This window comes from Chanos chanos, chromosome 8 (genome assembly GCF_902362185.1).
Source record: "Chanos chanos chromosome 8, fChaCha1.1, whole genome shotgun sequence".
NCBI lineage: Eukaryota > Metazoa > Chordata > Actinopteri > Gonorynchiformes > Chanidae > Chanos > Chanos chanos.
In genome coordinates this window covers 41,603,623-41,622,845 of record NC_044502.1, presented here as the reverse complement: position 1 = coordinate 41,622,845, position 19,223 = coordinate 41,603,623, and the positions used below count along the sequence as shown (strand labels likewise).

Below are 19,223 nucleotides of genomic sequence, written 5' to 3'. Positions count from 1 at the left end.
CACACACACACACACACACACACACACAGAGCACTTCCATAGGATTACAGGACCTCTCTTGCCCATCACTAACTGAACTGAATTTTGTTCTTATGTTTTGGGAGTTCAAAACTTGCTCTTGTTAGAATATACTTTCGAGTTGATTGTTTTCCTTCACTTCTGCTAACACTTCTATGTTTAAGAAAAATGCACTTGCTAATTGCAGGACAGTTAATATTGCTCCATCACAGCTTGTCAGTGTGCACTCGCATTCTCAAATAAGAATGATTCAGCAGTTCAGTTTTGCCTGGTGTGCATTTAGGGGATGTTTATTGACTATGCTGTGAGAAGATTCATCAATACTTGAATTGAGAAATCCTTATGCAGGGGAAGAATCTCCTGCATTTTTCTTTTACCTGAAGTATTGCGTTGCTCAATAGATTTGAACATTTCCTGATTGGCTTGAATACTTTGGAGTCTTGCAAAATCACCATTACCAAGCTTTGTCACTCTGACAGTCAGTGGTTAAGTACAACAATGAAAGCAACAATAACATAACAGCCACAACAGTATTAGACAGACCGAGAGAGTGAGTATGAATAAGAATTTCAAACTAAAGTCCAAACTAAAAGAAATTAAAATTTCAAAAACTCTGCGTGCATATGAAAGTGTTCCAGTAGTCTAAGTAAGAGGACAATCAGATTTAACTCACTCTGGAAGCTTTTGTGGAGGCTTTGAAAGCCCATTGTATTCGTATCTGTAAAGGCTGTCATACCAATCTAATTAAAGCGTTCAAACTTGAAATAGTTTCTCTTGTTTGTCCTTCTGAGTATTGTCTTAGGATTTTTTTCAGTTAGTAAAACTCAGTAGTGAGATGGCTCTTGAACCAGTTAATAGTTTAAAAATGTGTAAGAAAAAAAAAACTAGACGTTTTAACTGTAGAGCTGTTGAACATTCAGAACGTCTGAACCCTCAGCTGTTGTGAACAGAATGTTCGTGTCACCTTCCAAATTTGTACCACTTGCTCCACCTAGTGGACACCGTTGAAAGCAGCATTGATTCCAAACAGCTCACAGCTTTATTTCATAAATACTGTTAATTCAAAGAATACAAACAATCTTTCCTCTCAAATTTCCTGACAAATGTAATTGCTTTGAGTGTTTGTGCTATTGAACATTTTATTCCAGTTCTCAAAAGGATTATCTGTTACCACAGACATTCAATGGATAGACCTTCTTTATCAGAAGAGATATAAGGGCAAAATGAATTCCTGCACAGAGCATTTAAGTTGTATTTAGGTTTATTCACAAATTCTGCTATATTTTACATCAGCAGTAAACAGATCAAAACTTTAAAATAAAGCATCTATGGCTAAAACGATCCTGGCGCCAGACAGACCTATATAACAGATTGAGATTGCCAGAGGTAATCCAAAAGGGTTTAAACCTCTGGCCGTACACGTGATTATCTGTTTTTTTTTTTTTCTGGGTTATTCTGGGCAACAGCATGAGGGGATTCGTTTCCTGCACAGAGCCCTTTTAAAGCTGTGTTGGCTTGCTAACTGTCTGGACTAGAAAATGCCAATAGATCTGAGATACTGACCTTCACGCTGACACCTTCACAGATCAAAGGAGACAGATACCATTAATCAACCTCATTAAGATGCACATCACAGAACATGTCTGTTATCCCATTTCATTTGGAAAATGAAGCCAGATGTTGTGAAAACACGACTGATCAAATGAATAATTAAGTCGGATCTTCTTTTTCTCAGCTGCATGGACTGCGTCGAACAAGCGCGCAAGTCACCCCCCATGTAAATTAATCAGATTGTGTTTTCATTCCGACCCTAGCTGTGCTTCAGTCAGACAGATACGTTTGGAAACCAGTAAATAAATAAATTAATTAATAAATAAATAAGGGACAGCAATATTCAAAACTGATTTGACTGAAGAGGTTTGTGATTTGCTGCATGCACTGCTCTGTGCAAAGGAGGACATCATGTCCACAGGAGTTAACCATATTTATGAGAAACTGTTACTGTGTTGTATGAAAGGTAATAAAAATAACTTGTGATTTCATTTTGATCAGTCGTAATTGTAGATTATACTGTTACCATAGTTAAAATGCACAGTTACCAATGACTAATTATCAGAAATAGACTGAACACGAATCCCCCTTTAATCATTTAGGTTTTGTTTATTGGTGTTAATGATTTTAGGTCACTGCAGTTCTCATTTCAGCCGTTCAGATGCTGTCAGATCAAGAGGAGACAGAGACAACAGTCTGTTCATTTAACAGGCAGAGCTGCATAGTCTTTTAATCGTTTCAAATGCAAAATATTACATTTTAAAAATAAGGTAGCAAAACAAACAAAAATTGATTTAGAATACATTATGTACATTACATACATTTTATTGTGAAACAAAGATTCTCTTGCAAAGTACATAAATGTGCATTGAATATCACAAAAAAACCCCCATTGTGCATAGCTAAAAGAGGTACCTTTAAAATGTTTTCATTGTTAAAGACTGTTCAAAAAATACTCTTCTGAAAACACATGCATAATTTTCTGCACAACCATCACACCTTTTGCAATATATTTTCTAGCACATAAACTGAGTCCAATAGAACCCCAGAAAGTTTAAAGCTAAAACATATCCAGATAAATCCACCCTAAAACACTTCCACATAAATCCAAATATGACAAAAATGTATAACTGCTGTTATTGCCATGACTACAGTAGCTTTACATGTTTTTCTCAAGCTATATGGCAGCCATTAATTATCTTGATAACAATCATCATGTGCTGAATTCATAATTAGCCTGTTACTTGCTACCTCCACAGTATGGTTGGCAGTGCAGGTTCAAGCCTATACTGTAACACTTGGAGCAGCCTCAAACAACAAGAATAACACTTTGTTTTCATGACTAGTTGAGCCTTGATGATTTAATTTACATAATGTGTTCCGTAAAGAGAGCGAGGAATTGTTTAACTCTAAATGAGTTTCTTGATGAGGCATAATGCAATTGTGTCTTCAATCTTATTCTCAATAAGTTAAAATACGAAATAATACCATTCATTTTGTGATTCTAATCAAAGCAACATTACAAATGAACATCAACAGAAAAGAGTCCCAGTTTTTTTTTTTTGTTTTTTTTTTTTTTACCATAACATCCAGTATCTGATAACTGAATCTGGCACATTCTGTTTGTCCTAGACAACGACGGACAAATAACGTGACAATAATGAGGTCCTTATTTTGTTTCTATTTACAGTAGAATCACTCTGACTTCTTTAGTTATTGTACATCAGCTGCATAAATGCAACATGACAGCCAGAAACCATAAGCCCTAATCACCGTTAGCCTCTTCTGAATCCCAAATACAGTGCTATTCTGGGCTGAACTGAACTGTACATGCTGTCCACTCAGACTCAGATTAGCTTCATGGTAAACCTCCCTGTGTCTCCTCCATCACCACCGCCACCCACAGAACTACGGGGCACAAAGTCAATGGTGGCCGTATGTTTGATTTGACCCTTACTTTGGCTCCAGAAGAACATGAACACAAAGCAGATGGCCACTGAGCTGAGGAAAGACAGGAACCCCATCGTCGTGGCAATGATAAGTGTCTTCGCATCAAAGGGGTAGGGGTTGGGCATCTGTGCTGTCGAGTTGGTGGAGGGAGGGTAGGAGGTCTCGATCCAGCTCTCGTCTAAGAAATAGGGTGCTGTGCGGTTTCGTGGTAAACCTCGCACCTGTAGGGCAACGGAGATGCTATCATTGCCGGCAGCATTTATTGCCATGCACAAGTAGGCACCATTGTCCTGCACTTGGGCATATCGTACTTCCAGACTCCCATTAGCTAGCACACGGATTCTTCCCATGGAGCTAAAAGGAGTCTGTTGAGGAGAAAACCAGATTATGGATGGTGAAGGATAGCCATCTGCTTTGCATTCGAACAACACAGTGCTCCCCTCCTCTACTTGAGCCTCTTGGGGTTTGCGATCCACTATACGGGCTGGCCTGCATGTGAACACAGTTGGCAACTCTGATTCAGTGAAATCCCGGAACTCGCGCTTTCGTACCTGACCTGGAACCCAACATGTGGGTTGGCGACCATCAAAATCCAGCCGCCGGCGCCGCCTCACGACCCACAGTAATCGGCAGTCACATGCCAGGGGGTTGGCATCAAGTCTCAGGGTCTGAAGATTGCCCACTGAATGGAAAGCACTCTCCTCAAGGGTGCTCAGCCGGTTGGCAGACACATTGAGCAAGTGGAAGTGGGACAGCCCCCTGAAGGCTCCGGGCTGGATGTGAAGCAGGTTACCCCCTACCAGGTGAAGTTCCTGTAGCCTCAATAGTTCCCCAAGCAACCCACCCTGCACTGAGGTGATGGGATTGTAGGACAGGTCCAGGTACCTCAGATAGGTCAGGTGGCGCAAGGCGGCATAAGGAATGGCGCTCAAGTTGCAATAACTGATGGTCAAGCTGGTAAGGTTAAGCCCAATGAGGCTGTTGCTGTTTAGTGTCTCCAGTGAAGACCACTGAAGGATCTGAAGGCTGCGGAGCTGATGTAGTCTACGGAAGGAGTTGTTGGGCAGCACGCTGATAGTCAAGCGACGAAGGCGTAATCTTACCAAATTCTGGAGCTGTGAAAGTGCCTCACTTGGAATGGACGTAAGGTTGCTGCGGTCCACATTGAGCTCCTGAAGGCTCTGAAGCCCCACAAAGGCCCTCTGGGAGATAAACACTAAGTCATTCTCTCCAGCATCTAGCTGCTGTAGTTTACCCATGTCACGGAAAGTGTAGTCCAGGAAGACCAAGATCTCATTCTCACTGATGTCCAGACTGCGCAAATTAGACAGGCCAGAGAAGACTCCCACTGGGATGATCTTCAAGCGGTTGCTCTTGATATTCAGCAAGCGTAGGCTCTGCAGACCCTGAAAGGCCTCCACTTCAATCATGGATATAATGTTGTCACTCAGGTCCAGTTCCAGCAGCTTGGATAGGCCATGGAACTGTCTACGACCCAGTGTTTTCAGCCGATTGAAGGACAGATCCAGGCGCTTAGAGTCAGTGGGGATGCCCTCGGGCACAGTGGATAGGTGCTTTGAGGAGCAGTTGACCTCCAGCATCTCTTGGTGACAGGAGCATCTCTGAGGGCACGACCAGGAGAGGTTGGTTGCTGACACACTCAAGCCCCATAAGAGCAGGACAGGCCACACCCACTGCTGGGTAAACAGCTCCACAAACATCTTACCTCCTGCCTGTAACAAATCAAAGATGGAGGAACAGTTAGAAAATGTACACCAGTTTTGCAATCCTCACATCTTCACCCTCAGTCCGTTCAAAGAAAAAAGAAAAAACTCACCAGTTTTCTGTTGGAGTGCAGGCTCTCATAACCAGATGTTTTCAGGTTGGGATAGGTCTTGAGTTCAGTCTTACATAAAGAGGTATTTTGCAAACAGTCATATCATTCAAAGCAACCTAAAACCAAACAGAAAAGCCACATTATGCAATACTTCTAGTGTGTCAATGTGCTCTGACTTAATGACAGTTGAGCTAACACCAGAATGGAGGAGCCATCACAATTTCTCTAAAATCAAGGCTTTTTTTCCTTGGTAGTCAAATCGTTTTAAGATGGATCCGAAAACATAGGGGGAACATTTTTTCAGACATAAAAGAATATGCAAGCAGATTGGGATTTAGTCAAACAGAGATAGAGATTCAACAGAAATGCCAAACCCACGCAGGGCCAGAAAAGGCAGGGTCTGTGTCAGCCCGATCACGGCTTTGCCGCTATACAATCACATTGTGTCCTAAAAATCTCATTAGAGCTTGTAGACTGGGGCAGACAGTGCCTCGCTGCTCTGTGTGTCAACTGCTGAAAAAGGGCTATGTGGCAGCCATACCAAAACAAGCCCACCTCCTGACCAATCATCTGGAGAGGAGTGCACTCTTGAGGTTCTTGAGGTAAAGATGTTAGAAGACAGGTGTGCCCACCATGTTTAACATAGGCCTGGTTTAACCTCAGGGCAACAGATGCAGGTGGACAGAGCTGAACATAAATTGGGAATTGCCAGGACAGCACGTACAAACAGACCTCCTGTCTCCAGCATATTAGCAAGAGCAAATAAGAGATAAGAAACAGCAGCGGAAAGGAAATGTCTGAACCATGTTTACTAAAGCTTTTTTTTTTTTTTAACAAAATTGAATAATTTCAATAACATTGTAATGACTGAGAAAACTGACAGTAAAGGAAGCTCTAAAAGTAACAGGCCTCACTTTCAAGACTTTAGATTTAAGTCTTTGAGCGCTCAGAGTGTTCTGGGTGTCAGCAAAATATAAGGCAGCAATGACTATTCTTGTCTCATTTACATTTAAGAAATTCTCATGAGGAGAGGATCAATAGAGCATTTAATCAACACATGGAAAGCTAAAGTCTTGATGACACAAACATTTTACTGGGTGCTGCGGTACTTTACAGTTTTGCTCTGTTCATTACTGTCCTCTCCTATTGGCCACCTACTCAAAAAAAAGAAAAAGATTTAAGAAAAGATAAAGAGAAAGAAAGAAAGAAAGAAAGAAAGAAAGAAAGAAAGAAAGAAAGAAAGAAAGAAACCTTAATACATCACACTGCGATGTAATTCAGAGAACAGAGCCAAAAGTTTGACTTTGTTTTTTAAAATAACCTGTTTCTGAAGGTTCATTATAACAGTACAATACTGCATGCTACAAGTAGTGCTAGCATTATGGTCATATGATATACAATGTCTAACCACACACTGATACAGAATTAAACCTAACTGATAAAAAAAAAAAAATAATGCAAATACTGAGTCAAACCTGGGAGTGGTAGAGTTTTTTCTGAATTTCTAAATGGTTATTGTTTTGCCTTAGTCCTTGCTGAAAGGAGGAAAAGTTCCCAGAGGTGTGCAGTCTCGACCTTTCTAGTCATGAAAACGACCTTTATATCGCATGGAATCATTGACTCATAATCCACAGCTGGCACGGCCATGCTCCGTACAGGATGTGCCATTCTGTCACACTATAGCCTGTCTGTGTGACTATGAGCCTTGCTTACACAAATTAAAAGTGTTGAGCCCTGCACAGTGACTTGTGAAAGACAGAGACTGGCAGGTGGGTAGGAGCCCCCTCTGGCAGTTGACAAAATGTGACATGAGTCCGCTCTCTCTGAACAGTGTAGGATAGGGTTACTTACACAATATTTCCCACACCATAAATGCAGTCAAGCTAGATTATGCTATTCCTGATCATTAAATCAATTTAGTCCTATCAGAAAGTAAATAAACAGAATGCCACTGAAGGCTGACACTGATCTAGTGTAATGCTCTGATTGTATAGGCTCCAGAGTTCCAGAACTCAGTGCAAGATATTGTTTATTTGCCAAAAAGCAACTAGTTCATCTGTTTAACCTTTTAGAACATTCATTGTTATTATTTTTGTTTGTTTTTGAGTGGATTTTGTTTACATTAAGTAAGCTTTTAATTGGTGGTGTTTTGCCAGATTGCCAAGCTTAATGTTGTCTAAAAAAGCTTTTGCATAACACAACTAACACAGCATCACAACTTCAGCAGTGGTCAAACATCTTATCTAACAAATGCAATTATACAAAAAAAAAAAAAAGAAAGAAAGAAAGAAGGAAAAAAAACACTCCAACAAATCAGATGGAAGGTCTTCACAGATGCCTTCTGTGACCTACAACCATTCTGGGGTTTTTTTTTTCTTTTTTTTTTTAATCCCTTTCATTTAATTCAGTGAAAACAATCATTCTGTCTTGCTTTTTGTTCTCCTCTGTCAGCACAAAACATTTCCTTCTGACTTTATCGTATTACATCAAACCTCATGGGTTTGGGCCAGGACTCCAGGCCAGGTCCTGCTGAGTGAACACAGCTGTAATTATAGCACTAGAACCACCTTATGGTATAGTACAATGGCCTCACTGAGAACATGTAATATGTACTGGTCTATTTACAGATACAGGAGACACTACATGACAACTCATAAATTTTTACTCCTGATGAGCTGGTTTTAAGAGGTCCAGGTATGTAAAAGCCTTCTATCCTAGTAAAGAACAACATTCAAAGACAAAGTGTGACGCTTTTTAGATAAGTACATGAATGCTAAGATTATTTACCTAAATTGGGGACCAAGAAGGTTACTTTAGTGTTAAAGAAAAAAAATAGATAATAAGGCATTCTGAAAACTCTGTGGAGGGTATCAGTATCAGTGTCACATGCACACAGGCACACACACACACACACACACACACACACCTAAGTAAGTTGACAACTAACTAGACCTTAGTGACCTGCCTGGTCGTTTGACCTCTGCGCAGACAGGGAATGTGCAGTACAGGCCTCTTCTACTCTTCTACTCTCACTGCAGTGCTATTCTTAGTCCGTGGGGGTGAGAAGCACAAACTTATCCACACTCCAATCCCTAATTAGAATTCTTGAGATGCAGCGATACCGGCCGCATATGCGAGTTAGCCTTTGATTATTATCTCTGGCACCTGATTCGGGCAGATACTCTCTAAAGAATGCAGCAGCGTGGTACAGCAGTGTATTAAAAGGTCTTAGTGCATGAGCAGGTGCTCAGGCAGAGACAGCCTGGATGACAGTTTACCAGCATGCTTGCATGTTCTTTCCCTGAACCTTGTCAAGGGTGCAAAGGAAAGAACGAATACACAAACAAAAGAGAATTGCGAGGGGGGGAAAAAAAATGAAAAATGAAAAACAACAGAAGTGTTCAAAAGGTCTCTGACTACTTTCAGCCTGCAGAGGGAGGTCGTTTGAAAAGAGAACATTACCTGAGAGAAAATCATGTTGTTACTTTACATTAACAGTGAAAATATCACACCTAAAGAAAGAGAGAGAGAAAAAAAAAGAGTTGGAATGTGTTTTTTTTTTTTTAGTGGGACTGATTTGTTTGCTGCAGAAAAGAAGCAGTGTGAGGGACAGATAAAGAGAGGTGTTCGTCTGTCTATAACAGATTTAGGATTAAGTCTGTGACAAACGTGATTACATGAATTGACTGTGTACACATTCTCGGGCTGATATGCATGCTCTTTGAAGCCATGTGAAAATGGGGCTTTGTGAATTTGTTTGTGCTCTTTGTTTATGTGTGTGTGTGTCCCTGTCTAAGTAGGAGTGAAAGGAAGGTGTGTGTGTGTGTGTGTGTATACCTGCGTGGGAGGCAGAGGAAGTTTGAGTGTGTGTTCCTCTGAATATTTTGGCAGGAGGATTTCTGTTTCAATAGGTTTGAATATGTGCGTAAGTGTAGCACATTTGCATAGTATGTGTGGGAGCAAAGGAGGGGCTGATTGTGTTAATCTGAGTGGACGCTGTGTATCTGCGTGATTGTGTTGGTGGAGTAGGAGGTTGTATCAGAACAGGATTCAAAGAACCAGTTATAGCTCCCGATCCTCAGTCAAAAGCTTTATTTTATTTTTTTAAAATTTATTTATTTTTTTTACCATTTTTCAGGATAATTATATTCAATAATAATATCCTGATTACAAAAAGTTCTCTGGGAGTTTTTTTTTTTTTTTTTTTTTTTATGAAATTGCCGGAAGACAGATATTTATTTACCGCTATGACTCTTTTATGCTTATTTGATTGAATTGGGTCATGAGTATAGCTCCAACTATATTCATTTTAGAGGAAACAGGGCTTTGTAAGAATTTCTCATGGAACGACTGACACTGTGCACACTGCCCAAATCAGTCATCAGCGGAGAGGGGGTCTACTGGACGCATTACAATCATTCATATTCATGTCACGAGCTCTTTAGTCACTGTTGGGACAATACGCAAGATCCCCAAATATATGTGCATAAATAAATATAACACAAACAAGCACTGATAAAGAAAGAAAAGAAAGAAAACATGTCTCTCCAGAGCACATTTGCTATGCTCCCCAGGCCTCTGTTACACACTGAAAAGTCATATAATTGGCAGAGCTTTGATTCCTTGCATGAAAATTAGAAATCAAGGGAGAGAGAGAGAGAGAGAGAGAGAAAAGACAAATACTTCAGTGATGCAATTGATTTATCACAGGCGGTTACCATGTCCTTCACTCACACTGATTAAGTGAATGTACATCTGAAAGAAGCATCATTAACTAAGGGCTTTACAAAAGAGATGCCATTTAAATAATGTATGCTTGTTTGTGTGTTTGTATGCTACTGACTAATGCATGTATTTATGTATATGAGTATATATGTATCTATTTATTTGTACCTTCTGTTAAATTCACTGTTAAATCATAGTCTTGGATTTCTATGCAGACTGAAAGATATCTTAAAAAAAACAAAAAAAAAAACAAAAACAGTATAAACCTACATCCAGTCAAAAACAATCATCCATAATCCCAAATACTAGGAGACAGCTGAATCCTTGCTTATAATGTGCGCTCGCTATTGGCTGGACTTTCTCTTGTGGTCTCACAGAGAGACCACATAAATACATTTTCCATGCTCAGATGTATGCGAAAACACAGATATTAAAATAAAGGAGCACTCCAGTAGCACCATTGCTGTCTCGGTGCACCACTGCCGCACTTCAGAGCAATACAGAATGACCATCGTATTTATCATCAAAACCTCCATTTAACTTTTTCCAGCCAGATAAAGCTCAGACAGCCGACTGTCCATTAGTGAGGTCAGCCTGTGTCCTGAATATTTTTCCCAGCAATTCCTAATAGCTCTTGTTGGGGGGCATGAGGATTACATTCAACAGACGAAGGGGAAAACCCTGTCTGAGAAAGCTGACCCAGGACTTAAAGGGTGCTAAGCAAAAGCATTTACTCTCAGAAAAAAAAAAATTAAATAAACCAAATCGGTGACCTAGGCATGTTAATCTCATGAGATAGATGTTTGGGCATAAATTGTATACTGTATATTGTAATGGGACATACCTGCATTAAATCACGATGACTTTAGATCCAATGACTTTAAAATCCATACAGAGGACACCTAACACATGCATGGCATGGAAAAAAAACATTCCCAGGACTAGACAGCCATTGAAACACAACAGTTTCTTATACAGCTGTGGCAGCCTCACACTGAAAAGAGTAAATCGTTGAATAAATGCACTTGAAGACATTTGACACAATGACAAAGCAAAACAAAAGGCACTGGCTAAATGACTGCTAGCACTGCTATGCTCTATCAATCCTGGCTATCCGGTTAAACACAAGAAAGGGAGATAAATCACTCCCTGTGAGGTGAGTGGACGACTGGGTGGCCAATGCATAAAACGCCACTGATTAGAGTGCATATTTGGAGCCTCACCAAAGCTTCACTCTGTGGCTTTTAGTCGGGGCTAGACTGTCTTTGCTACACATTATTGTGATACAGTGTGCTACTTAAGCCCTCATTTAGAGAACTTCTGCAAGAGGATAGTCATCGTTCAAGAGACGACCAGGAGACCGAGACGCAGAAAAGAAAAAGAAAAAAAAGAAATAGAAATTAAGATATTAATCCAAACCTCGTCCGACTATGTTTTGAAATGAAGCTTGACGGATTGTCTGCTTTGAGTTTATCATGTGGTTCAGTAGGAAGGATGGTTGCAAGGGGAATATATTTTTTTTTTTAAATTGTGGAAGCCCTATATTTTAACTGCACTTTCAGTGTACAGCTGGATAAGTAATGTGGTGTACTGTTGTAGTACTCGAGGCAGGTCTTGGTCTCGAGACCAGGCGCAAGACCACATTTTCACTTACTCAATCTCGTCTCAGAATTGAAAGAAATTCTACTCGATCTTGACTCGGACTCAACACAGGTGGTCTCGTCCCCACCACCGGTCCATATGAAGAGGGCAGACATTTTATGTTACATTTTTGTTTGAACTCCCTGTAGGGAGCTGGAGATGTAGAGTGTGCCAACCTGCCCCTATAGCTAACAAGCCCCAATCTCCCCCACAGAAATTTCACTTTTGAATATTAAAGTCTCGACCAGGTCTCGCCTGCTCCAAAGACTCGGTCTTGACTCGATAGCCCCAAAATCCCAAAATCTTGGTCTTGACTCAGACTTGACCCTTTAAGGTTTTAGTCTTGACTCGGACTCAATACAGGTGGTCTCGTCCGCATCACCAAAGTGGTGTTTTATAAAATGGTAGCTGCAGTCAGCAGACATGATTAGAATGATTGACGGTTTTGGCCTGGATAAAAAAAAAAAGACTGATTAAGTTCACAAATCCGTTAAGGCATACCCAGTACGGAATAGTAAGTGCATGCTCACAGCTGAACATTCAGATTCATTATTTGATTCTCTAATTTCCAGTTTCAAGGTTTTTAGTTCAAACTTATTACATATGCAGTCTCAATTATTCCAGTGTTAAGGTTTTAGACATCGGATGCCGTCTGACGCACTCTCGCGTTCTAGGAGGTGGAAGTTTCTGTTCTGAACAAATCAGGTGCCAAGCCTGACGTTAACCTGGCCCATACCTCTGTCCTTACTAGAAACCACAGCCAAATTCTATTTAGCCTTATTAAGACAGTCAGTCCAAACCGCTTGTCTGAGTCAACGGAGGACAACACTCGCTCTAGCACGAAGTGTGGGATTATAGGAAAATAACCTGTTATGACAGGTTTGGGTCACTATTTTTATGGCTGTAAATGTTTTTCTCTCTTTGTTTCTTTGTTACTTTCTTTCTTTCTTTCTTTCTTTTGAAGAAACAACCAAAACTGGTCTGCAACATCAACGATATAACATACAACCTAGCTCGGCGAACAGAAAAAATACATTCTAACTCACGACAAGCAAAGTGATAAGGCTATACCATTTTGTAGCGATCCATATAAGTGCGTTTCAAATTGAAAGTAGTTAGTGCTTCGTAAATAACACTGCAAAATAAGTCAAATAATTGTAGAGAATTACTGAATTACACAGAATATTCGATAAATGAGAAACTAAACTATGAACTTACCCGTAGCGTACTGTGTTTTAAAGTTGTTGAGAAACGGTTCCATAATTTTACCGTTTTTCTTCGGTTCGGAGCTCTATCCTTGTCTCGATATCCCACATCTATTCTTAGTGCTCTTAGTCATGAGTATGAAAGTGCATGTACACCTGCCTTGAGACAAGTCCCGAACATTTTTAATCGTTTCCCTTTCTTCTTTAATTCCCTGTGTCTACGACACTTTTCCCCGGGGTCTACCAAGATAATTGCGTTTTCCAGTAGTAATTTAGGTCGACTCTCTCCGATGCTTTCCTACCGCCTTTTCCGAGTTCAGCGGGACGCGTACTTTACCATTTCAGTAATTCTGACCAAGTCGTAACCGTTACACGAGGGCTGCCGAACGAATAACAGATGATGTCACTCGTTCGAGTTGTTAGATATCAGTTAAGACCCTCGACTCTACAAGCGCTGAGGCACACCATAGTTCTTGAATATAGCCGTTATACTTTCTCGTTCAGTAAGCGTCTTTTATTCAACACGCAATGTGTCCAGAGTGTATCCAGGACAGAACAGGACTCTAGTGAGGACGTTTTAAAAGAATGATGAGCAAATGTGCACGGGTCAGCCAAATCTCCCGGATTTAGGTAAAACACCAGATGGATAGAGATAAATAAATAAATAAAGGCTCGTGGCTTGTATGTGACACAGAGTACATTCTGCTCTCGTGTTGGACACACTCATAAGTGACTCCGTAAGTTCAGAGCGTCAAAATCTACCGATTGCCCGATGAACAAAATCGTGCTAAAAGAAATAAAGTAATACTCACACTCATACAATAATCAATACCTTTAAAAAAGGTTAAAAAAGAATCTAAACTTCACACACTATCTGGGATGTTGAATAGTTCATTTCATTTTTTGAGTTTATTTATTTATTAATAGCTGAAACCAAATGTTTGGCTTGAGACTTTAAAATACATACTTGAACCTACACATATACATACATTAAATATCTAAACCACATATTCCACATTCAGAATAACTAATACAAACCATCTTTTGGATATGTTTTTGCTTTATTTACTGATTTAAAAAAAAGTATGAGTGAGAGAGAGGGAGAGAGAGAGAGACAGAGAGACAGAGAGAGAGACAATAACACAGATGCTTACATATTCCTTTTCAGGCACTTGAATTGTGCAGATTTTGGTAACTCATGCAGAGAGGCCAGTATATTTGCAGATATGGTCTGACATCATCTTTTCATGAAGAGTTATCCTTGAGTGATCCTTCTATTCTGTAACAAGGACAGGTTCCCTTAGAATCAGCACGGAGGCATATGCCAGCCATCACTTTACTGTAATAGGCCAAACAGGGAGGGAGAGCATCTGACACATAAGCAGGTGAGGAAGGCTATTCTCGTTCATTTAACCTGACTCATCCCACTCGGGCGAACTGCCTATGGTGCTATCTGAATCAGCCTGCTGTGAATGGTGTTCTGTTACAGCAGGACAGGCTGTTTATAACTATTATTTCAATGCATGACATACTCTTTTGTTTCAGGTAAAACAATAGTTTCTTTTGTATACGGGGAATATATCTGTTTCATAATCTAAATTAGTAGCACAGTCTTTTGTTACAAAATGTAAACACCAGAGGCCAGTTTTTTGTACATCTTACAGTATGCGTGTATGTGTGTGTGTGTGTGTGTGTGTGTGTGTGTGTGAGACAGGGAGACACACAGAGAGACAGAGAGAGTCTTGCGCTTGTGTGTCATCCATTAGTGTTTTGGGAGCACTGTAGCACTCTTGGCAATGCCGTTAGCAATCTAATTAAATTTGGCCACTGGAGGCAGAGCATCTTAAATGGAGAGGGAATCAGAGCCAGTCCTCTATTATTGGAAACGCTCACCTTTCTCCCTGTTAAGGGTCCTCAATAACAGTATAATATATGTCTATAAGAGTATAATACGTCTCAAAACAAGGCTGGTCCAATTTATCACAGCAAGCGGTTTAACCATTAGTGTCATTTCCGTGTGTAGTCAAGCAGAAAGTACAGGATAAACGTGTTTTTAAAAACGTGCTATCTTCTTTGTGTTGTCTTACCCTAGGAAACTTCCCAGGAAAAAAGGATTTTCCTAGGAAAGGAATGTTAACAATATTCTCTCTCTCTGTAATGAGATTGATGAACTTTGGTTCACATGCACTCTTCACTTGAGTTCTTTCGTTCTGGAACAGCTGGAAAAATCTAGAACATTCCATGGACATCTGTTCAAAGCCCTAGCAACAACCCTGTCTTGGTGTTTGGCCAATGGCTGTTTCTGTAATCATGACAGTTGCACTGAGATTATTCACATTGGGTGGCTTCTGTCAGTTATCATTGCTGTTTATTTGTGTAGAATAAGCCCCTTGTCTTTTATTTTCATGAAATGCTGAGTCAAGATGAACAAATATGATGTGAAAATGAATTAAATACAAGCCCTAAGCCAAAAACACATGACAGAAAACAAAAGAAATAAGTATTTTTGTAACTGCTTTTTTTTGTTGTTGTTTTTCCAAGTCAATGGGTGACAAAATGTTCCAGTGCAACCGTCCCAATGAAAATAAATAATTACAGCAGAGAGGTGCTTTTAAAATGTTCAAGCCTCTTGCTTACCTACTTTCAACCCTTAATGTAAGAATACATTAGTGAGTTTTGCTCAAAAAGCCCAAGTCCAAAAAAAGACTTTAAAATGGCTTGGTCAGTTTTATATAATAAACTAAAGCAAAGTTCTATCTAAATCATTATGACTACACACATCATTTTATTTATCTCTGTCTGTCTGTCTGTCTCTCTCTCTCTCTCTCCCTCACAGATTGTGAGAAGTGGAATCTGTATGCACATCTCCATTCAAGCCAGCTGTACTAAGTCCAAAGGAGCATTTCTGGTGCCTAAGCACTGTGGTCCTGTTTCTTAGCAGAGAACCGACCAGCATTCTCCGATCATGCCATACGTGGATGGAGCCGGTGGAAGACACTCCCTGTCCTGATTTGCGTTTGGCTAAATCCCTTAAGAGCAAACTTTGAGATCCCGCGGCACGTGGCCGCCGTACGAGTTCAGAAATTATGAATGTGCCAGAGACATGACAAGCTTCTGTGCACAGGGCCACATCCTGTTGGAGCAATAAAGAGGCTTGCCAATGCTGGCTTACATGGTCACTAATCTTCTATATGCGCACATGTGTAGATCAATGAAAATAACATATCCGTTCTCTGTACTTGGGGGGGGGGGGGGGGGGGGGGGCTGGGGGTTTGGACAATGACAAGATTATCCTCAGCAGGAAAATTCATGAATGGATTTACAAAGCTATATGCTTCCGCTAAAGCCCATTGACGTGTGTAATGAGTTGTGTGATGCTGTTTCAGTGCTTATTTTGATGCAGATTTTTTTTTTGGTTTGTTTATTTGTTTAAAATATTGTAGTCATACTGTTGACCTAAACAATACCAGGAATTGTTTCTGGGGTTCAGTTGGTTCTTTTTGAATTTTTTTCTTTCTTGTGTTTCTGAGGTGTATTACATCTTACTGACCAGAGAACTGTACAAATCCATAACACACAACTAATATTCAATAACATTTATTTTTTACCTCTTTTTTGATCATGTAAGCTGCAAAGAGAAACAGATCCTCCAAAATAATGTAAAATTCTCCTTTTATAAAATCTCCACTGCTAGTTTCAAATGCATAAAGGATTAAAAAATAATGTTTGCTGTAATCCTCCAGGATCTAAACATTTTTAAAGCCCTCCAGAATTCAGTGCATTAATCTTTGAACTGGTCAACGGGCGTGTACACACAGTTCATGGAAGGACTAAAACTGAACTCAGAATCCCTCTCACAAAGAGAACAAAAATGAAATGAAAAAATAAATAAAACGTGGTGAATTATCCTCACAGCTGCATCTGGATCACGTTTGAAAAAAAGTACATCGACTGCTTTCAATGCATAGCAAGTCTGAATTTTCAAAAGAATGACAAAGAAGACACATTTCAGACAATATATATCTCAAGCAAGGCTGAGTAACTGAACAAAAAAAAAATTAACCTGAGGATCTCATGATGGTCTCGGGATGAGTCACATGACTAGAGAAGTGCATGATGGGAAGTGTTGTGGTATTCTGAATGGTATGTCGGTAACAGGAAACAGCTGTGCGGAGACTTGCAAGGAGGCAGGAATTAGAGGCTGGGTAACACTATGCTTGTGCTCTGTGGCAGTGAGAACAAATACACAACTTCGCTCTGCTGTTACCGATTAACAAAAGGTCTACATTACAGTGTTTCTAACTTGTAGGTGTCTTGTAGGTGTCATGGACAGGCATGTTAATTTAGTAAGGAAACTAGTAACGCATAAGAAACACATCGTTAAAAGTCTCTGTTGTATGCTGTACTTGGGGTCTGGTTCACCCAGTGTTGATTTTTGTTGTTGTTGTTGTTGAGTTCTTAAGTTACAAAATCAGAACAACTGTGCAGCAGTCCTCCATACATCAGGGTAATGCGACAGGGGACAACCTCAATAGAATGACAGTGCACAAGCAGCATACCATTCTTGTCACGCAAACTGATTTTCACATGAACACTAGACACTAGTGCAATAGTCAGCATTTTGGAGAAAAGACCCATTAAACAACAACAAAACACCAATAACCACAAAAAAACCCCACAAAAAAACAGGCCCCTGTCAGCTCCAAATGCATATGAACACTAAAGTGCAGTGACAGTAATATGTGTCTTATAGTCACTGATGGACAGAAAAAAGAACACTTGTACTTTTCAAAAGCCCCAGTCACCACCTGAACCTAGAGTGTTATGATATACCCCCGTTCAGCTGTCAGGTTCACAGTCTGATGAGGATGCTGTGGGCGAACAGCAGTTTGGATTTGGTTTCACTACACAAGAGTGGAAGTTGTCTGTTAAAAGCCTGATGTTAGAGTTTTATAAGAGCCCCATGCTTCAGTGCAGAGCATCTGAGCTGAAAGTTTAAGTTAGCCTGACCTGTGAAAGGGATTACAATGATCAGTGAGACAGTCTCACTTCTGCTGGTGCACGAGTGAGCCCCATGTTTAATGCACATTGACAAGTCCATTTTTGATTTGTACTTTTTACACAAGGTCACGCGCATGAAAATAAATAAACACACTCTTCACAACAAGAAGACGCGCAAATTTAATGATACTTCAAAAGCAATTTGGAGACATTGCAAGGAGTTGAGCTGATTTCTGCTTAGAACTGTCCAGTCCTTTGGACAATTACAACCCTTTTTGCTGATTTTTTCATCTTGATGTGTCACCTTTTACATTGTTATGTTTGTTATAAATAAAAAGGACTTATCTTTTGTGCAATCTTCCGTGTCCATTTAAGACCAGTTCTTCTTTTCTCGTATTATCATTTCAGTGTAAGTTCTTGTTTTTAATCTATTTTCCTGTTTTAATGACCTGCGGATATTTGTGGAGCACAAATGTTTTAAACGTATGTTTGTTTTTGAATTCAATAAAATATCATTTTGAATTTTACCCAGTAAACAAGAGATTTTAAAGTTTTTTTTGTTGTCCTTGTTGTTTAAATGTGTATGCATGGTTACACGCGGCTGGCAATGTACAGTTCCTGTAACTATTTTGGGTACTGTCTTTATTTACCAACTCCACATGGGTAAACTACTCACCACACCGGGTAAAACACGCTGGGGATTTCCCTGTGTTTCTCACACATCTACAGTTTTCAAGACAGTGACTTATGTGAGTCTGACACACACACACACACACATGCTTACACATGCACACAGAGTAAATATCATGAGACCGTGTCCTCATTCATATTTGCACCTGATGCATAGCTGTGTGACCTCAGGACTAACGAACAGAGGAAAAGGAAGATGTTCTGCAAATATACCAAATTAACCTTCAGCCCTCCATCCAACTCCCCCACCGAGAACCAAATTTAAAACTGAATGAAATGTGTACCTGTCTATGAGTAGGGAATGTCACAAGTCTAATGTATGTTTCGGTGGAAAACAAACTAATAAAATTTGGCGTTCTGATAAGTAATAAAGTGATTTTTTTAATATATAGCCAGGTATTTCATTATCATTGTCATTCATGTAGTTACTAGGGTGCCACACATACTCTCTGGTTTTTAGTTTATCTGTGAGTTACCTTTAAGGCCCACAGACAACGAAAGTAAATATGGGAAATAAGTAATGATTATTAGTCATTACTAGGTCATTACTCATTATTCGAGTAGTGAATTAGTAATGGCTACTGTTCTGGAGACGCACGTAAGTT

At 39.9% G+C, this 19,223-nt stretch overlaps 1 protein-coding gene across 1 annotated transcript; it reads right to left on the bottom strand.

The window, feature by feature from the left end:
• Window positions 1-3,416: 3,416 nt before the first annotated feature.
• Window positions 3,417-5,240, bottom strand: lingo4b (leucine rich repeat and Ig domain containing 4b). The gene has a single exon (XM_030781283.1). It carries the CDS (start codon window positions 5,238-5,240, stop codon window positions 3,417-3,419), a length of 1,824 nt encoding a protein of 607 aa, XP_030637143.1.
• Window positions 5,241-19,223: the final 13,983 nt, after the last annotated feature.

Bases quoted from the DNA above. Each gene is read 5' to 3' on its own strand.
- lingo4b (XM_030781283.1), bottom strand. From the start codon at position 5,240: ATGTTTGTGGAGCTGTTTACCCAGCAGTGGGTGTGGCCTGTCCTGCTC.